A 21,706-nucleotide genomic window follows, 5' to 3' on the forward strand; every position below is an offset into this window, starting at 1 on the left:
AAATCTCATTAATTTTTTTCCCCTTCCTACATAAACTCTATTCTGAATTTGGTGTTTATTATTCTCATGTTGTTATTCCTTTGCTCTATTTATAAATCCATAAACAATATGTAACATTGTTTGGTACTTTCAGTGGTGTATCACACACATCATCCTGCACCTGCGCTGTTTCGGCTGTTTATACATATAATTTGAGTTGTTGTACAGATTATATCCCTTATACCAAAGTGTATCTGTTATCCTGTGGATGGACTTCTGGTTGTTTTCAATGTTTTGCTACTACAAACAGTACTATTTACAGTTTTATACCTGTCTCCTCTTTCCACCTGTATGTATGTAGTTCTTCATATGTTCATGTGCATACAATCATCTGGTAAATCTTGTTAAAATGCAGACTCAGACTCGGTAGGTTTGGGATAGGGCCTGAGATTCTGCATTTGTGTTAAGTTCCCAGATGGTGCTGATGCTGGTGGTCCTAGGACCACACTTAGAGGAGTAAGGGTCTTGCAGAGGAATGAAACTTCTGGGTTGTAGAGGATGTGCGTCTTCAATGTTACTTGATATAGCCAAACTGCTCTTTGAAGTGCTTATACCAACCGACACTCCTATCAAAAAACAACTCACAAGTCTTTACAATATTACATCTTTATTAACACCTGTTATTATAAGACTTTTAATTTTTGCCAATTCAATGGGCATGAAGTGGTGTTTCTTATTAATTTGCACTTGATGAGTATTATTGAAGCTGGACCTCTTGAGTTTCTTCTGCAATAATTCTTAACATAAGCTAATATTATGGCAAAGAAAAGATCTTTATTTGTTTCATACTTTAAAGCATCCTTCTTAAAAGACTCCCTCACATTCTTAAGGCTTTTAATTGTTCTTTTTTAAAAGTGCTAGACAAAAGTAGAAAGGCAGAACTGAAAGAATGGGGCTGGAAGGGAGTAAAGAGAAGCAAATACCATCAACTCAGCTGGAAGAATGTCATAGGCTATTTTGTGCACTTTTCTCTGACTGAGGGTATGAGAAAAGGAATTGGAAGCTTATGGAGGGAGAGAGGGATAAGAGGTCTGTATCTTCTGAATAATTCATTTATCTTAAATCTTGGGTAATGAATTTCACTAAAGAAAATAATCTTGCTAAAATTTAGGCTTTGCCATCTAAAAACATTATGCTCCATCCCACAAATTACATGCCTATAAAGAAAAATGGAGATACATGTATTGCAAAAGTAATGCATGTGTATTGTAGAAAATGGTGATAACCAAAAAGAAAAAAATTCATAATCTAACTTAGCATAGGGTTAAAAGCATGGGCCTCTAAATCTTGTGTTTGAATTCCAATTTAACCATTTTCTGGGTGAGCACTCTTGAATAGGTCATTTAATATCTTTATATTAACATCCCTATCTATCTATCTATCTGCTTTCTCTCTTAGAAAATGAGGATTATAATAATATCACCTAGATCATAGGGGTGTGAGGATTAAATTAGCTAATAGATGTAAAGTACTTAGAACATCGGTTGACACCTAGGAAAAACTCATTAAACTAGAGCTACTCAAGGTGAGAGCAAGTTGGTAGAACAGGGAGCCCTCAACACTCCTTCCATCATGGAGACACGGATTTAACAGCAATACATGGACCAATTGCCTATGTGAAAAACCTAGAACCCAGTTAAGAGGTTCCTGTGCTCCAGGCAAGGAGCCAACCACATGAAAGCCTGGTAGGAAACTTTGTGGCATTCTCTCTCACCAGAGCCCCTCCACCGGCACAATGTGGAGCAATTAGAACACCTAATTCTCATAGAGTAGAATGCACGTCTAACATCCTGACTTTTAGCTGGCCTGCCCAAGGGACCGATTTCTATCTTGCCGGAATCCAGCATTGACAAGAACCAGGAGCTAGGTTGGGAGCTTGGCCTCTAAGAACAAAAGTGATCAAGTACCAGAGTCTGCAGTAACACAGACAGACACTAGGTGGCGCATACCACAGCACCAGAGAGGCCACAGTATCACAGACAGACATCAGGGGGAGCTCCTGGATAGAAATAGGCAAAACATTTAGATTACACACAAGCCCAGAGAGGACACATTTCCTAGAAAAGGCTTGAGAGGTCTCCAGAATCTTTAGCAGGGCTGAATGGAGAATGTCTTCCCTAGTATGAAATCATACTGAAAAATCTGGGAGAGAGAGCTTATTCTTCAAATGCCAAAATTCTAACAGAAGATAACAAGACATACAAAGAAAGAAGGAAACACAGCCCATTTAAAGAAACAAACTAAATCTTCTAAAACTGATCCTAAAGGAATGAAGACATATGAGTCACCAGACAAAAAATTCAAAATAACCATCACAAGGATGCTCAATGATTCAAAAAAAAAAAAGCACATATAGACAACTAAATGAAATCAGGAAAAGGATGCATGGGAAAAATGAGAATATCAACAAAGACAGAAACTATGAAGAAGAATCAAACAGAAATTCTGGAAATGAAAATAATAATTGAACTAAAAAATTCACTAGAGGGACTCAACATTGGACTTGATTAGCCAGGAATCAGTGAATTCAAAGATAGCACTTTCAAAATTACTGAGACAGAGGAGCAAAAAGAAAAAAACAAAACAAAAAAAAAAAACACTGAAGAAAATGAAGAAAGCATAAGGGACTTATGGGATACCATCAAGCAGAACAACATATACATTATGGAAGTCAAAGAAAAGAAAAGAAGGGGAAGAAAGGAAGAAAGAAAGGAGGAAGGAAGGAAGGAAGGAAGGAAGGAAGGAAGGAAGGAAGGAAGGAAGGAAGGAAGGAAGGGAGGAAGGGAGGAAGGAAAGAAAAGGAAAGAAAATAAAGGGGCAGAGACCCTATTTAAAGAAATATTGGCCCCAAACTTCCCAAATCTGAGAATGGAAATGGAAATACAAATTTATGAAGACTCAAAAACCTCCAACTAGGATAAATCTAAAGAGAATTACACCAAGACACATCATAATCAAACTGTCAAAAGCAACAAAGAGAATCTTGAAAGCAGAAAGAGAAAGTGACTTGTCATGTACAAGGGAGCTCCTACTAAATTACCAGAAGATTTTTCAGCAGAAATCTTGCAGGCTAGAAGGGAGTGGGAGGATATATTCAAAGTACTGAAAGAAAAAAGTGCCAACCCAAAATACTACATCCAGCCAAACCATCCTTTAAAAACAAAGGAGAAATTAAGACTTTCCCAGATAAACAAAAGCTGAGGGAATCTATTGCCACTAGACCTACCTTGTGAGAAATGCTGATGGGCTCTTTCCCTCAGGGCAGGTAGCAGAGGTGGTAGCTATTGCAGCCAAGGCCAAGATTAAGGCTTGAGCCCTTTAGGCAAGAAGAAGGAGGAGTTGCCATGATGACCTGAAGGTGGAGCTCTCCCAGCCACATGTCTCCAAAGTGATAGGTTGTGCAGCATCCAAACTCTCTAAGATCTGAGTTGTTTGCAAATCCATCGCCTGTGTTCTCACCACCATTAGCCAGACTCAGAAAGAGAACCTCAGGAAATTCTACAAGGGCAAGAAGCACAAGCCCCCAGAATTGCAGCCCAAGAAAATATGTGCTTTCCACTGCCAGCTCAACAAGCATAAGGGGAACCTGAAGGCCAAGAAGCAGCATTGGAAGGAATGGTTGTGCCCACTGTGGAAGCATGTGGTCAAGGCCTGAGCACCGTGGTGTCAAGAAAAAACAAACTGGCTGAAAAAAAAAAATACTGAAAGGAGTCCTTCAAGTTAAAGCAGAAGGATGAGAAATGGCAACCAAAACCATACAAAAATATAAAACTCCTTGATAAAGGTAAATACATAGACAAATATAAAATTATGTAGTGCTGTAACATAGGTGCAGAAATCACTTTTAAATCTAATATAGAATTTTTAAAAACAAAAGAATAAAAAGTAGTTATAAATCTGTATTAATAAATATGCAATATTAAAAGAGGTAATTTGAGTCTCAGTAACATAAAGTGGGGGAGGCAGAGCTGTAAACGAATAGAGTTTTTATATGTGATTGAGGTTACATTGTTATCAGTTTAAAATATATTATTACAACTTAAGACATTTTATGTAATTACAGTGGTAATCGCAGAGAAATTATAGAATATACACAAAGTGAAATGAGAAGGGAATCAAAATATGCCACTACAAAAAAATCAGCAAAACACAAAGCAAGGCATCACGAAGAAAAGAGGGACAAAAATGTTATAAAATATACAGAAAACAATGAACAAAATGGGCCATAGGAAGTCCTTCCCTGTCAGTAATTTCTTTATATGTAAATGGATTACATGTACCCATTAAAAGACACCAATTGGCTGAATGGATAAAAAACAAGATCCAACAAATATGCTGTCTATAACAGACATTCAGTAGATCTAGAGACACACTGTGTGATTAGGCTACACACGGTATCTGTTCTCTTGCTCTCTGTACATCCCCTGCTTGACTGATGTCTGCTTCACCTAGACCTACTCACACAACTGACCTTCCTCATACTTGTCCCAGGCCCTAGCTAATGGCTGTTCTAGCTTTAGATCAGAACTTCTTCACTACGATAGCTTGCCAAAGGGCGGTGAGGGTTGTGTCCCTCTGCTAGTTTCCTGGTAATGGATGAGCCAACCTGATGCCAATCCCCCATATAACTGCTAACCTCCCCCTGCTCCTGGGTAAAATAAACTTTAAGACAAAAACTATCATACAAGACAAAGAAGGGCATTGTATAACAGGGTCAATTCACCAATTATAATGTACACGCACCTCACCCTAGAACTCCCAAATATATGAAGCAAACTGACAAAACTGAAGGGAGAAATGGACAGCAACACAATAATAGTAGGATACTTCAGTACTCCACTTTCAGTTATGAATAAATAACCAAACAGGTCAATAAGGAAATAGAAGACTAAAACAACACTGTAGAAAAACTGAACCTAATGGACACATATAGACACTTCACCAAACAGTAGCAGAATATGTATTATTCTCAAGTGCACATGCATTTTCTCCAGGGTAGACCACCAGTTAGGCCACAGAACAAGTCTTATCAAATTTAAGATTGAAATCATACAAACTATCTTCTTTGACCACAATGGAATGAAACTAGAAATCAACAGCAGAAGGAAAACCCACAAATATAAAGAAGTTAAACAACATACTCTTAAACAACCAATGGATCAAAGAAGAAATTAGAAGGGAATTTGGAAAATATCTAGAAACAAATGAAAATATACAACATACCAAAACTTACGGTATATAGCAAAAGCAGTGATAAGAGGCATTTTATAGAGATAAATGCTTGCATTAAAAAAGAACCATCTCAATAACCTAACTTTATACCCGAGGAAATAGAAAAAGAACAAACTAAACCCAAGTTTAGAAGAATGGAAGAAACAATAAAGATCAGAGCAGAGGTAAATGAAATAGAGAACAGAGAAACAATAGAAAAAAGTCAATAAAACCAACTGAATATTTGTGTCCCCTCACCCAAATTTTTATGTTGAAGCCCTAACAACCAATGTGATGGTATTTGGAGGTGGGGTCTTTGGGAGATAATTAGGTATAAATTAGGTCATGAGTGCGGGAAGGATGGTTCAACATATGAAAATCAATCAATATAATACACAACATTAATAAAATGAAGGACAGAAACTACATGATCATCTCAACTAATGCAGAATAAGCATTTGACAAAACCAACACTCTTTCATGATAAAAGCGATTAAAAAAACCAAGAATACATGGAAACTACCTCAACATAATAAAACTCATATATGAAAAGCTCACAGCTAACATCATATTCAACCATGAAAGGCTGAAAGGTTTTCCTTTAAGATCAGGAACCAAGCAAAGATGCCCCCTCTCTTCACTACTTTTCAACATAGCACTGGAAGTCCTAGCTAGAGCAGTGAGACAAGAAAAGGAAATAAAAAGCACCCAAATTGGAAAGGGAGAAGTAAAATTATCTCTGATTGCAGATTGCATGATCTTATATGTAGAAAACTGACTTCACACACACACACACACACCACAAAATCTGTTACAATTAATAATTTCAGCAAAGTAGCAGGATATAAAATCAACACACAAAAATCAGTTACATTTCTATACACTAAAAATGGCTAATGTGAAAAGGGAATTAAGAAAACAATCCCATTTACTACGGCATCAAAATGGACAAAATACATAGGAATAAACTTAATCAAATAGGTGAAAGACTATAAATCATTGCTAAAAGAAATACAAATAAATGGAGACACTGCACTTATGGTTTGGGACACTTATATTGGTAAAATGTGCATACTGCCCAAAGCAATGTACAGATTCAATACAATCCATATCAAAATCCCAGTGGCAGTTTTTTTTTTTGGCAGAAGTAGAAAAAAATCATAAAATTCATATGGAATTTCAAGGTACTCCAAATAGCCAAACCAATTTTGAAAAAGAAGAATAAAGATAGAGGCCTCACATTTCCTGATTCCAAAGTCTACTAGAGTGTAACACTAATTAAGACAGTATGGTACTGGCATAAAGACAGATAAATAGAATAGTCAAATCGTAGAAACATAAAGTAGTAATCTGATTGCCAAATACTGCAGAAAGGAGGGAGGGAGAAGTAATGTTCAGTGGGTATAGTTTCAGGGTGACAAGATGAAACAGTTTGAGATCTGTTGCATAATAATGTGAATGTTATGCTACTGAATGCTATACACTTAAAAATGGTTAAAATGGTAAATTTTAAGTTTTTTTTTTTCTTTAACCACAATTAAAAGAAAAACCCATCTGAGCCATTATAAACTTTTAGGCTTTTTTCTCCCATGAATATACACTTTCCCCTCAAATTGGACCACACTGTGCATGCTATTTTATAAGAAGCTTTTGCTCATTGACTACAAAATGCAAACCTTTCCAAGTTATTCTCTATTCTTCTAGGTCATTTAGAAAGGCTGTTTAGTATTCCAATAAATGAATCTACCACAATTAATCAATTTCCTGTTGGACACTGGATTGAATTATTTTACTCTTATGAATACTGTATAGCTAAATCATGTCATGCATTTTAAATAGTTTTAATATCAGTTTGTTTTCTCTCTCCCCTTCTAATCAGCTTTCAGCTGTTACATTTCTCCCATTTTAATCTGTGATCAAATAATCAAGCCAGTTAAATCCATTTACTTGTCATAAAACTTTATGTGCAATTCTGTCCCTTGCTCATTAACCACATTGTGTGTGTGTGTGCAAGCGTAGAAAACAGACTTCCAATGATTATACAGAAACTCGCAAATTGCATATTACTAAGTTGCCTAAATGCAGCTGGATGGGCTCATTTCCAAAATTTGCCTGAAGGATCTTATGAAATGCTTGGTAGAAAACATATTCCCAGGCCTAGCCCAATGGATATATTATTCTGGATATATTATTTAATCAGTACTTCAAATGATTCTTATAATCAGGCAAATTTAGAAACACTGGGCCCTTAACCTGCATCCTCAGAGCTTCCAGGACATTGGGAAATCTATTTGGGACCCAAGGGAGGCTGGTAAGTCTGTAACCAATTGACAGGTAGCACAGGGTTCATTCCATCAGGGTAGGAGGACTCTAGGAGTCAACTGTAAGTTGAAAAAAACAACACTGGAAAGTCTTTAGAGCTTGACACCAAAGCAGGAACTTACCTCTACAAGGATGGTTTCAGACATACACACCTTGGGTAGATTCTATTCCAAATGCTGGGGTTCCAGAACTGAGAGTCATTCAGTTTTTCAAAAAGTGTGACAATCCAGGTCCCCTGAGGACTGAATCCTTTGCATTTACACTAAAATCATGTGGAGTGCTTATCTTTTATTAGCTAAAGATTTATTTTTCACTTAAAATCAGTTCAATACCAGATCTATGTTAGGTAACTCTTCTCGTAGTGCTGTGTGATTTTTGAGGCTTGAGAAAGCAGCACACAACTCTGACACATATGCCTCAGTTCATGACAGCTCTTTGATTACTTGGATCAATCAGATACACAAGATATTACTCCCTCAATCTAAGGACACAGGGAGATCCAAGCACATCTGAGAATTCTAATAGAAACTCTACAAACAGCTGGTGAACCCTGACCCCTCTACATACACTATTTATTCACATGAGATCACAATTTCTATTCCTGTTACTAGCCATCCACTTGATGGGATACTGTGAGGAATAAAAAGAATTACATAAAAATTAGGCCAAGATAAAAATCAGCTTAAGATAAAAATTAGCCTAAAATTGTTGAAGAAAACTCATATGGTCCATGAAACAGCCAAAACTGAGGGGAAAAATTATGAGGGAAAAATGCCTCCAAGTTCCTGAAAAAATCCATTTTTCACCCTTTAAAAAATTTTATTTCTCTCTTTAAGAGAATCATCTTCAACATGAAGGGAAGTCATGTTACTGATGTTTATTCAATAAGTTGGCTAAGTATTTCCCTACTGGCTCTAGAAATTGTCTCCTTCCTTAAAAAAATGTTTAAAGGTAAAACTTTAAAGGGTAAGACAGTAAAGTGATGTAGAGTGAGAAGCGTACTTTATTCAGTGCACACTGATAGTTTTTCCAGTTCCACTCATAATTACAGTTAAAAAAAATCTGTTCCTGAGTACTTTTTGTTCTATTTTACTTAAATAGTTAGGCTCAAGAAAAAAAATGTTACATTAATGTTATTGCTGAAAGTTTACATTTCTTGTAAATATATATGTGTATATACTTGTATATATACACATATATACGTATGTGTGTATATGTATGTATTTGTTCTTTCATATGAACCACTCGAAGCAATTTTAAAAGCTGTTCTTGTCTGTATTTAACAGTGCCCTTTTAAATATTTAGAAGTTCCACAGGTGGTGGCTTTAATGGAATTTTTCCCAGAGTAAATTTCTTGGATTGAAATTGTTCCAGTTCTTCTGCTGTTAGTTGATCCTTGGGTGTGAATAATACAGTATCTGTTGTGGTGCTACCATTTGAGACTGGGAGGGAGGTGGATATGCTGCTATTTCCAAAAGTGTCACCGGATGACTTGGAAAAAGCAGTAAGAGAATGTGAGCCTGGACTACCAAAACCAGCCACAGAACTGCCACTTCCAAAGGCTGGGGCCACTGGAGCTCCAGTAGGGCCTGCTGCCATGGAAGCTGGAAGTCCTGAAAATCCAGATGATCCAAAACCAGAAGCTGCAGGGCTTTTAAATGAAAATGAAGCAGCAGACGTGATTTCGGGTTTACCACGCCCAAAAGTTGGAGCAGAAGTTGTGATGGCAGAACTGGCAGAGGGTGCGGCTCCAAATGCCGGAGCACTCCCGAACACAGAAGGGCTTCCAGCAAGGGCAGTGGCAAATCCAGAGCTTGGTTTAAAACTAAAATTCTGAGCATTATCACTGCTATTATTATTCATTGGAAAACCTATAAAAACCAGAGAAAGAAAAAAAGAATCTATTAATGTCAGAAACTGGAGCCATATTACTATCTCCTTCCCTCTTTTTGTCTTATTTCTGCCATGTTTTGATGATGAGAAACTTGTTGGAAGGAAGAAGAGAAGACAAAAGTGAAAACAAGAAGCTACAACCACTAACTCCTGCTGTCCTACCTTTCTGCTACACTGATCTCATTTGCGCTGTAATTTACCTTTACTCAAGGAGGTAGCTCTTGAGAAACCCCAGGTATTAGGGAGTGAATCTTCACTTCCAGCTTGTCCCCCCATCTTACTGGAGCTGTCACTGAAGAACAATACTATGCTATTATACACAGGGACAAGAAAGTCCTTAAAGGTGCTGGTACCATAGTTATGTATTCCTATGAAACTCTTGAAAAACTATTCCTAAAATATACTTCTAAAGCCTGAGCCACAGGGTCTTTCTAAGAACATGCCCATTCTAGCCCTCATTTCACAAATGCTCAAAGAGCCAAATTCTTTTTTTTTTTTCTTTTGTTGCTGTTGTTGTTTTGTTTTGTTTTTGGCCCTTCAGTCACCTTTTCTAAATTTCAAAAACCAGAATTTTATAACTGACATAAACATTTCCATTGCATCAAAAACAACAAAATACCTAGAAATAAATTTAACCAAGGAGGTTACCTACACTCTGAAAAGTGTAAAACATTGATGAAGGAAATTGAAGATGATACAAAGAATTGGAAAGATATCTTGTGCTCTTGGATTAGAAGAATCAACATTATCAAAATGGTTGTACTACACAAAGCAATCTGCAGATCTAATGCAACCCCTGTCAAAATACTCATGACATTTTTCACAGAGCTAGAACAAACAATTCCAAAATACTTATGGAACCATAAAAGACCCTGAATTGCCAAAGAAATATTTTGTAGTCTTTTTTTCCTCTTTCTTCTTTTTGTTCTTTTTTCTTATGATTTGATGACTAGAGAAGTTCCTGTAATATTTGTTGTAAAGCTGGTTTGGTGGTGCTGAATTCTTTTAGCTTTTGTTTATCTGTGAAACTTTTGGTTTCTCCATCAAATCTGAATGAGAGCCTTGCTGGATAGATTATTCTTGGCTGTAAGTTTTTCCCTTTCATCTCTTTAAATATATCTCGCCACTCCCTTCTGTCCTGTAGAGTTTCTGCTGAAAAACCAGCTGATAGCCTTATGAGAGTTCCCTTGTATGTTATTTGTTGCTTTTCTCTTGCTAATTTTAATATTTTCTCCTTATCCTTAATTTTTGTCAGGCTGATTACTATGTGCCTTGGTGTGTTCCTCTCTGGGTTGATCCTGTGTGGAACTCTGTGCTTCCTGGACTTGGGTCACTGTTTCCTTTCCCAAGTTAAGGAAGTTTTCGGTTATTATCTCTTCACAAATTTTCTCAAATTCCTTCTCTCTCTTCTCCTTCTGGGACCCCATAATGTGAATATTTGAAGAGCCAAATTCTTTGAAGCTCTATTATGGAAGATGGTATAATTTGTAAGGATGATTTAAAATAGCACTTAACAAGCCTTCAGGCTTTATGATGTGAAACCCATAAAATCTTATTTTTCTAAATCAGTAAAGTCTTGCATTACTTTATCATTTACCTGGTGACCCAAATGTCACTGCTTGCCTACTGCCAAATCCAAATGCAGGTGCTGTTTGATTTACTCCATCCTTTACATCAGAGAGCTATTAAAAAAAAAAGTAGGCAAATGAATAATTCTCAAGTACCTTTTGTATACACTTTATAGCCAAAATCAATTTTTAAAATGTGCACTGAAAAATGTGAAGTTAACTGTTTAAAATAGAAAAATGCTCAAAAATGAATATGCATAGAAAAAAAAGGACAAACCTCAATGAGTTGAGTGATTGACTCATAAACTATGAGTAATTTTAATTTTATTTATGCTTTTTAAACATGTTCTACATTTCTTCAATGATCATATGCAAAGAAAAATACTTTTAAATAACACATTTTAGTGTCTACAGGTTGATCTGCATTTACCAAGAAACCTAGATATTAGGTAAGGGACCTTTAAAGGCTACCCAGTCTACTTACAGTAACGCCTAAACTGAAGTTGATTCACAATTACATTATTGAAAGCATACTACTAAAATCTATTAAACATTTCTTATTTATTCCCTGAAAATGTTTTATGCTCTTACTATCTCCTGCTCTAGAAATGTCTTTCATCTCTGCTTACTGAAATCTTGATTTCCTTTCAAGGAACTTTTCCCTTTCTCCTGACCACCAAGAAACCTTTCCTAATCAACCCAAGCAGATATGATTTCTCTCATTTGGAAGCCTCAATCACATTTTTAAAAAAATCAATTTTACTGAGGTATAGTTTACATTCAATAAAATGCATCTATTAAAAAAAACTATCTATCTATATTTCAATGAGTTTCGACAAACTTATACCCACCATAATCAAGATTTAGAATATTTCCATCACTCATAAAAGTTCCCTTATGTCCCTTTCCAGTCAACCCTCTCCCAAACCCTGGCCACAGAAAACCACTCATCTACTTTATATTAACTATATATGAGGTTTGTCTTTTCTAGAATTTCATATAAATGGAATCATATAGTATGTATTCTTTTTTTTTTTTTAATCTAGCTTCTCTCCCTCAGTTTAGTATTCATTAACAGGTATGTGGATAAACAAATTACATAAAATCTATATAATGGATTAAAAGTATAAAGAATGAACTACTCAGCATAAAGAACAAAATACTGATACATGCTAAGCCAGTTGTAGGTGGGCTGTCCAAGATCCTCACCTACAGAGGGGTCCCTAGGAAACTAGCAAAGAACATGGAGCTTCCAACTTTGAAGGAAGCTCTGAAGTTCTTTCCACTAAATTATCCCTTCTACGTCAGCTCTCAGCAATGGTGATGTGGACCACTTCTCATCTAAGGACAGAATACTTCCAAGAAGTCCTACTAAATTCAAATGGCATTACAACAACTGAAAGATGGGAGAAATTAGCTTGCACAACAGTCTAGTTACTTACAAGCACATATTTAAGAAAGGAATAGGGTGTTAGGACTTTCATGAAGTCACTAAGTTTAGGCAGCTACTACTCTCATAACCTTTTTTCAGAAAGTAGAAAGAAAAACCACCTAGGAAACTGGAAATATTAAATTCTAAATGTAAATATCTTAGAGTAATGTTCTTAAGAACTTTTTATGGGGTAGAAAGATCAACTTTATTGACAGAGATAATGAATATGCTACAGTAGAAGCATGTATTATTGGATATCTCCTAAAGGCATTTCTGTATAAGGCAAGGAGCATATGGTAAGTGTCCTTTAGTCACAAAAGTAAGCATTAGTCTAAATGTGCATTCATATCATTTTTTTGAGGGAATTTCTTTCTAAATGCTGATAACCTGGAACACTTGAATTTACGTATTATTTTCTAATTTTCAAAACTAGTACCACCAAAGGTTAAAATTTCATCCTAGAAATAGTTTTAGAAAAGCATAATTATCTGCGCTTTTCTGACTGAGGAAGAGAGAGAAAGCAATTCCAGAACCTTGACTCTAAATGATAATATAGTTCTTGAGAATGTGTGCATTATAATTCTTGACAGAGAATTTTAGCTTTGCTTTCCAAATCCAAAATGAAAATTCTCAGCAAAAAGCAATAAATAAGACACCTCCCTGTAGAAAATTCTCCAGTACTTACTCACCAAAGCTATTTTAGTTGATGTATTTAGACTTTTCAGTTCATTTACCCTGTTCCTCCATTGATTTATTAACTGTTGGATGGAATTTAGCTGAAGAGAGAAAACAGAAAAATAATGAGTCATTACCGAGTATTTTTAAGTTACTTTCTCCAACAACAACTTCATGTCTTTACGTCCAAAGTCACAAGTTTTGTAAAACATTTTTATGGACCATAACTTGTAAAATTTGCATTGACCTACCCCTACTTGCCAAAGATATTCCAGCTGTGGTCCCCTCACCCTGTTCTCCAACTCCTTGTATCATCTAATTAAGATCACAAGTACCTGGCAGCATAAAGTTAGTTATATTTGGATAGGAGATGAACATGTGTACTAGTTGAAATGCCTGACACTGACTGTAGACAATAGAAAATACAGTTTATGTCATTTCCTTTAGGCACCAAACTTATACAAGCCCAGCTTTTTAATTTTTTTGATATTTGATATGTGAGAATGTTAATCTGTATAACAGACTGCATCTTATTTAACTTTGTTTTTCTAGCATTCATCATGGTGTCTGCACCTAAGATATGCTTCATAAATGTTTGTCAAATGATGAAAGGGTTTGATTTCTGGGACTGATTGCTGGATAATTGGTAATAAAAATAATGACATTCCTAGTTACTACAGTCAAAGTATACTATTTAGATAACCAACCAAATTTCAAAGAAACTAATTTAGAAAATAAAATAGCCCTGTTCTGAAAAAAATTATGGACCTCGACCATTTTGCCAACATACAAGAAAGCTACTGCAGAAAAGATAATAATTAATGACTAATCTGTTAGATAGATGAATAGGAAAGAAACTTACATAACTCTGTAAGTTATTGCTGGTTAAGAAGTTATGGTACTCAAGTCTCAACTCCTCTGGTGAAATGTCTGTAAAACCTGAAGTGAGGAATCAATTGGAATCTTTAAAAACCAAAACTTTTGATAGTAGAGTAAAACGAGAGGTGCTAGATAGGAAAATATGCTAATGGTGATCATTAGAAAAATTTCAAAGCCTACACTCTATTCAATAAAGTATAAAATTAGAATAAAATACAGTTGGTTAGTTAATCTTGAAGGAGGAAAATTTTCTAATGATAAATGGCATGGAAGGAATAAAGAAAATAAAAAGAAGGAGTTGACTACATATAGTTTCAAACTTCTAAAAAAAGATATTCTGTATGTCAGAAACTAAAATAAACAAAAACTGAAAAGCAAATAGCCTGGCTGCCTTTCTGGACTTATGTCATATCACTCTTTCTCTCGTTTATTCTCCTCCAGCAATGCAGGCCTCACTAGTCCTCAAACATGCCAACCCTGTTATCCCCAGGGCCTTTGCACTAGCTACTGTATTGCCAGGAATATTTTCCCCCAAATCTTCTCTTCATTCAGGACTCAGCTCCTATTCTGCTTCCTCAGAATGGATAATCACTCCAGGTAAAGAAACACTGCCTGTGTGGTTTCTCCTCCTTTCAGCTGTTACTCATCTGAACCACGAAGACAGAAAATGATTTGAGTGACTATTTCCTCAGTTCTCTCAAGGGTGGTGCAAAAGCAGAATCATTTAAGCAGGAAAGGATAAGTTAACTCATTATAAGGGATGCCTATGGACAGTGATTCTCCAACTTTTTGGTCTCAGGATCCATTCACATTCTTAAAAATTATTAAGGATCCCAGAGCTTTTGCTTACATGGGTTACATATATTGGTATTTACCATATTTGAAATGATAACTGAAAATGTAGAAAGTACTAATTCACTTAAAAATAAGAAATCAATTATATATCAACATAAATGAGAAAACTATTTTCCAAAACAAAAAATAAAAATGGAGAGATATGAGGGGGGAGAGTATTGCTCAAGTGGTAGAGCCCATGCTTAGCATGCACGAGGTCCTAGGTTCAAACCCCCAGTATCTCCATTAAAAAATACTACTAATAATAAAATAATTAAATAAATAAACCTAATTAGCTTGCCCCCCACTAAAAAAAAACCTAAAAAAAAAACAACTTAGTGATATGAGCGGTATTGTTTTATGTTTGTAAACCTCTTTAATGTTCAGCTTAATAGAAGACTGCTGGATTATTGTATCTCCTTCTGCTATTCAATCTGCTTCAATCTGTTGCAATACATTGCCTGGTTGAAGTGTATGTAGAAAATCTTATCTCACACAGATGTGTAGCTGGGAAAGGATGACTTTTATGCCCTTTTCAGATAATTGTGGATATTCTTCTTTGATACTATACCAAAACCGGACAGGTGGTAGTTTCTTAAAGGTTAGTTATAATGTGAAGTCAAATCACATTAATAACTTTGTATACTTTTACATTAAATGCAGTGGTTTATCTTGTACTTAGAATGGATTTTTCAACTATTCATAATTTTGTAATATCATACATTGGTTATCTGGAAAACACTGGTTCACTGAGTTATCCAGAACCTCTAAATGCTGGCATATGTCATCTTACAATATCAAAAAATGCATATTTGTTAATGTTACTTTATGTATCCTTCTCATTTTGTCACATAGAATATTTAAAAGGTGTGTACTTAAAGATCAAAATTTAATAAAATTAGTAATTTTTAAATTTTTACCTCCTTATCAGAAACATTTTTAAGTGAAAATGGCATTAGGAAATTTTTTTATAGACTACGGTCTGCTAGTACAGTTTGTTGTCTCTGCCTCATCACTGCTTTTGCATCAACAGTGCAAATGTCAACACAGTAAAAATGGCAATTAATGTCTTAGTATTATTGTGAAAATACTTCTGAACTCCTACAGCCCCTAAAAGGATCTCAGGGATAGGGTTGCCAGATTTAGCAAATACTACTAATGTACGCCCAGTTAAACCCGAATTTCCAACATACAACAAATACTTTTTAGTATAAGTATGTCCCAAATGCTACATGGAATATTCATATATTAAAAATATTACTCATTGTTTATCTGAAATTTAACTGAGTGTCCCATATTTTATCTGGCAACCCTGCTTAGGAATCTACATTCCAAATTGAGAATCATTGCTTTAGGATGTAAGGCATTAGGTTCAATTCTGAATTGATGAAAAAAAAAAGGCTTAATAATTAGTTTCTTTAGAAAAAATCACTATCTAAAATTATCTTATTTATTTCTATTACTTATTGCCTCTCTCCCAAGAACATAAGCTTCTTAAGGGAGGGATCGTCTGTCTTACTCATCACTATTTCCTAAGCACTTTAAATAGGGTCTGGAACAAAAGAAATTCAGTAAGTATTTGTTGAATGATTAAGAGAATAAACAACTAAGGAGTGGTGGACACAAATGCTCACAGATAATGAGCAGGTAGAGCTGAGACAGATAGATATTCCAGAGTTCTCAGGGACTGAAAGGGCTCTCATCTTCTAGGTTCCTGTTGTTCTCTTAACAGGGTCCAGGACCAGCCAGAATGGGCTTAGAAAACTGTGGTGATCTAGCTTTCAGCCCAAAAAGGGCTATGGATAAAAGAAAATGGGAAGGAAAGGGGTATTCTAAAGAAATGCTATCTCCATAGCCCAGCTAAGGCTCCTTACCTTCAAATATTATCTTTAGGACACTTCTCAACAAGTTTTATAAAAAAATAACTAACATTAGAAAAAAAGATAGGGAAGAAAGAGAACAGAATCAGGCAGCTAAGGGATTCTGAAGTTCTATCTACAGGGAACCAAGAAAGCAGAGCCTATTCTTGCACTTCAGTATTGAAAATGTGTGTGTGTGTGGGGGGGGGGGGGTTGATTTTACTATTTTCTCAAGGGATCTATATATCTTAAAAGAATTGTATCTTCCAACCTTAATCTCTGAATTATGAAGTTCTGCTTTAAACAATGTCCAAAATCTCCTACTGTAGCTAAGTTTGTGGTTAATTTCTTTATTTGACATAGTCTTGGTTTTAGAAAATAACAATTGTAAAACATACTTAAAAACACACACAATTTCTCAATTACCTGAAATATTAGGTTTCTTCTTCACTGGTGAATAAGCAGAAAACATCCACTGTCCTGATGATTCCCAAACCTCCATATCTTTTACAATTCCTTCCCTGAATTAAAAAAAAAAAAGGTATAAGATCTTTTTTTTTCTTGTAAAAATTTGTAATTTACAATGATTGAAATTTTAAATTGTAGTAAATATATAATTTTAGATTTTTCCATTTTACTTTCTGAAGAATGTTCTTTAGAGCAGAAGCTTATAGAAATGAGCTACATTTCATGATTATAAATATTACGATATCAAAGAAATTAATAATTTTGGTTTTCTAGTACAAGGGAATGTTAACCAATACATTTTTTTTCATTTAGTAAAAAAATTTTTTTTTTTAAAATGAAGGTCCTGGGGATTGAACCCAGGACCTCATGCATGCCAAATATGTACTCTATGACTGAGCTATACCCACGCTCCACCAACACCTTTATTAAGTGAGAACTATCATAGCATACATATCTTGAACTAAAATACAGGAAAACACACAACACGAATTTTAATCTTTCTTTGTTCATTATCATAAAAGCAGTAAGTAATAAAGAATCACAAAATATTTAAAGATATTTTGTCTAATTCTCACATTTTGCAAAAAGGGAAACAAATCCATGTCCATATAGTTGATTTGTTGGCAAAGTCATGGATAGATTCAGCTCTAAATTAAATATATCCTCCCATTCTAGAATGGTAAAATTAATAAAATAAGAATAATAATTGATAATAAGATCATAATAATAAAATTTAGGATTTTTACAACAATCTTGAATATAGGAAGGAGGGTTTTGTTTATTTTTAAATTTATTTATTTATTTTAACCAATTGTATATGGTACATGGCTCAAAATATTTACAACTAGTTCTAATCTGGTTATGGGCTATAAAAGACTAATAAGTATATTTAAGTTCTGTCCTAGGAGCTGGGAGCTGAGGAATAGTTACAGACAGCCAGGCACAGTTTTGGCACCAGTCATAAATTCTACCACGAATGTTCTCAATAAATTATAAGAAATCTACTCCACAATAATGAAGAAAATCAAATGAAATCAGTTTGCATGAGGCAATTGAAGTAAAAGTTTAAGAAAGAAAAAGAAAAGATGCTGTAAGTGAACTCCAAGATCACAAGTTACCTTAAATCACCTCATACTTTGTTAAGAACTCATAATTTGCATCAAATTTGAGCAGGGCTGCCCTATAAAGATATTCACAATATGGTGTTATCAATAGAAAAATGGGATAAGCATAATTAGCCCTAAGAGGGCACTGTATTGATATAGAAAGATGACATTTTTAAGTGAAATAAAGTCTATTAATTACATGCAAAATAGTGGTCATCTCTGATCATGGATGCTTTGTCTTCTTTTTACTTATTCTGATTTTTTAAATAATTAAAATAATAATAATATTACTTCTTTTTTAAAGAAAATATTGTAGGTACTGTTGAAAAAATAAGCAAATAGGTAGTAATTTTTCTGAAGGTTTTCACTTACAGAAGTTTCTTTTCATCTTTCTGCTCATCAGAGCTAGGTGAAGCAAATGGGTTCTGAGACAATCCAAACCCCCTGTTCCTGCTAGTTGAAGCTCCAGAATCAAAAGAACCAAAAGATGGCTTTTCTTGATCTCTGCTGCCCCTCCATGGTGCAGATTTGGAGAAACTGGATGGCTGGATAACACTGGAATATCTCTGGCTGGTGTTATTCCATCCACGTCTGTTACTACCTGAAGGAAACAAAATAAATTATTTTACTACCAACTCCCTTTTTAAATCTTGAAAATTTTCATTTTTTTATCTTATTATTTCCAGACATTATGCAAGATTCAACAAGCACTACAATTCCACTCATTATAAGTTACAAAACTCTTCATTTTCAATTCATATAGTTAAGTGTATTATCAACAAATCACAGAATGGTCTAACTTAACAAGACTGAGAGAACTGTAAATACATAGAAAAATGACATATTACAAAATTTAGCTGACATTAACTTATTAAGTAAACAACTGTTTGATATTGAAGTGGATAGATGACATGTATCCTCCTCAGTCATGAGTTCCTTCAGAATAAAAATCTGTATCTTTATCGTTCTCTGCTTCCCAACTGGGCCATATATAGTAGTAAAATCTGAAAAGTGTACAATGTATTAAGGCGTTTGTTGAATATTAAAGATTAGTTTCTACCCTCTGTTCTTGAATAGATGCTTAAATCTATTTGACTCAGTCTTCCCTCTAAGAAAACAATATCTACTTACCTGCCTTTTATAAGATTATAGAGGTAATTTACATGTGAACAAAGTGCGTTGAGTTCCTCTATTATGAGCTGATTTCTAGGATTTTATAACCATCAAAATGAGCCAACGGGATTCTCTTCTATCTCTATATTAAAAAAAAATCTTATCACTTCAGCTATCTTATTTACTCGTCACTTCTTAGTTGGGACTGAGATAATGGACCTTGTTTCTGACTGAATTAGGAGATATGCCATCGAATATGCATATTAAAAAATGGAGTGATAGGAGATATATTCCTCTATAAAAAATTCATCTCCCAATTCTAAAACTACTTAACAAAACCAAAGAGAAATGGGAGAAGACTGCTAGACCAGATTCTTCAAGTCAGAGTTAATGATATTTTATTTTTCTAGCAAAATCCTTTGCAGGGATGATACAACTGAAGAAATTAATTCCATCCTTCCTATATAGAGTTCAGCCTTCATACGTATTAATTCCTTAAGCATTCATTTGTTTCTGGGTGCTAAATACACTGTTCACTTGATGAGTTTTATTTACACTTTTAAAATTCTTCAATCTATCCATCCAACATTTATTTTCTAATGACTACATTAGAGTGAGTCTCCACAGAATGTCAGCTATTACGTATTGTTGCTCCTGGAAATACACTCACATTTATCAGATCCTGAGTCCTAACTTTGGGTTTCGAATATTTCACAAGACCAATTCTGAATGATGCAAGAAAACTATCTTCCAGAAGAGGGATCAGACATGAAATCACAATGCAACACAAGGTTTAAGGGTCAGATGAATAGCCCTAAGGAGGAAAGTGAGGGGAGACGTGGTCAGTATCTTGTGATACCTTTAAGGACTAAGTTCCAATCCTAAGAGAACCTAACTATTAATCTCACTTCTAAAACCTTGCACTTACAGTTTCATGTCAGACCCCTCCTCTCCTCAAAGACAGTCTTTTTTACACCATCCACAATTGGTTTAGTGAAAGAGTCCAAAAGCCTCGACAATGACTTAGACCCAGGGAGCAGGTCAACGTAGCCTTCCACCCCCTTTCCCTTATAGCCCAGAGTTCTTAATTGGGCATCTCACTCTCCTGATCTTACCCAAATTTTTTAAGTATTTGCATTTATCTGAGGTATGGCTCTGTAGCTTTTATTAGATTTTCAAAGGAGTTCATGACTTCCCCAAAGAGTCCTGATTCTGAGCCCAGTTGACTCTCTCCCCAGAAAAGTTTAGAAAAAATTCTATTCAAAGGGTAAGGGGAAAAAAACAAGTACCCAGACGGGTAGTAAACAAGAGAGGGATTTCGGTTGATCTACGCTAATTCTCCGAACCAATGTCACCCAAGGACAAGGTAGTTTTGATAGGTAATTCCGACTTAAAAAGTCACTGTTTTGAATTAGTACCCAGGACCAAGCCCCTGTCCTCACCCGCTCAACAAAATCCGACCGAGAGCCCAATACACGGATTACAAACGTCGGAGGGCGGAGCGGGGCGGGGCGAGGGGATGACGCGGGCATGTCCGCATCACCTGACTTGTGCGGCGGGGCGCGGTACCCAGCGGCGGGCCCCACCAGAGACGCCCGTTTCTCGCTGGCCGGTCCCGACGCAGGCCTTCCCCAGTTCCGCTAGTGTCGAAGGATTCAGGATAACGTCACCTGAGGGCTGCTGCTGCTGCTGCCGTCCTCCGCCCGCACCCCCGGCGCGGGGATGTTCGTTCCAGCACCGGTCTCCAAAGCGGCATCGGCCTTGAAGGAAGAACTGACAAATGGTCATTGCGACGACGTCGCGGACGGAGCGGTCTTCATTCGGCACCCTGAGCAAGCGGAGAGCCCAAAGCGAGCGTAGATCACGGATCCGCTACTGTGACGTCATCTTCTCGCGCCTGGGAAACGTCCTTTCTCTCTTGTCCCGCCTCCAGTGCGATGCGAGGCGTGGGGTTTACCCAATAGGATTTGAAGAGAGCGGAGCCGTCCCTTACGCGCTGAGCGTGGCCTGGGAAGGCGGGATGCTTGAACGGTTACGTGGAGGAAGTGGCTCCTTGAACCGTTGTGCAGGTCCTCGGACTTCAAGGAAGGCTTGAGGTCCAAAACGAGAGGAAAGCTGGTCAGCCAAACCCACAACTTCAGCGAGGTCCTGAGAGGAAGATTAGCTGTGGTTTGAGGGACCTAGTTGTACTTTTTATTTGTAACTTCTGAGAGTGAAAATCTGCCCAGCCACTGCTCAGGATGGATTAACAGTGTCAGATGAAGCCAGTTGTAACGATAATAGGAAAGTTTCTTTTAAGGACAAACT

At 36.0% G+C, this 21,706-nt stretch overlaps 1 protein-coding gene across 3 annotated transcripts; it reads right to left on the reverse strand.

Moving 5' to 3' along the window:
• Positions 1 to 627: 627 nt before the first annotated feature.
• NUP42 (nucleoporin 42) lies at positions 628 to 21,286 on the reverse strand. 3 transcript variants are annotated; one of them, XM_010968616.3, is made up of 7 exons: positions 21,070 to 21,286; positions 18,659 to 18,887; positions 17,139 to 17,233; positions 14,003 to 14,079; positions 13,155 to 13,241; positions 11,063 to 11,147; positions 628 to 9,443 (listed from the first exon to the last, which is right to left on the reverse strand). In XM_010968616.3, the coding sequence occupies exons 1-7, from the start codon at positions 21,185 to 21,187 to the stop codon at positions 8,866 to 8,868; spliced, it is 1,269 nt and encodes a 422-aa protein (XP_010966918.2). In that variant the 5' UTR covers positions 21,188 to 21,286; the 3' UTR covers positions 628 to 8,865. The 3 variants fall into 3 exon arrangements, with proteins under 3 accessions (XP_010966918.2, XP_045361602.2, XP_045361603.2); XM_045505646.2 differs by having other exon boundaries at positions 20,943 to 21,213; XM_045505647.2 differs by having other exon boundaries at positions 20,842 to 21,213.
• Positions 21,287 to 21,706: the final 420 nt, after the last annotated feature.

This window comes from Camelus bactrianus, chromosome 7, assembly GCF_048773025.1.
Source record: "Camelus bactrianus isolate YW-2024 breed Bactrian camel chromosome 7, ASM4877302v1, whole genome shotgun sequence".
Taxonomy (NCBI): Eukaryota; Metazoa; Chordata; class Mammalia; order Artiodactyla; family Camelidae; genus Camelus; species Camelus bactrianus.

Excerpts from the sequence above, each read along its gene's own strand:
- NUP42 (XM_010968616.3), bottom strand. The coding sequence starts at position 21,187 with ATGACCATTTGTCAGTTCTTCCTTCAAGGCCGATGCCGCTTTGGAGAC. Across the intron at positions 17,234-18,658 it reads AAAGATGAAAAGAAACTTCT|GGAAGGAATTGTAAAAGATA; the intron begins GTAAGTGAAAAC and ends TTTTTAATTCAG. Across the intron at positions 14,080-17,138 it reads GAAGAAACCTAATATTTCAG|GTTTTACAGACATTTCACCA; the intron begins GTAATTGAGAAA and ends TCCTCACTTCAG.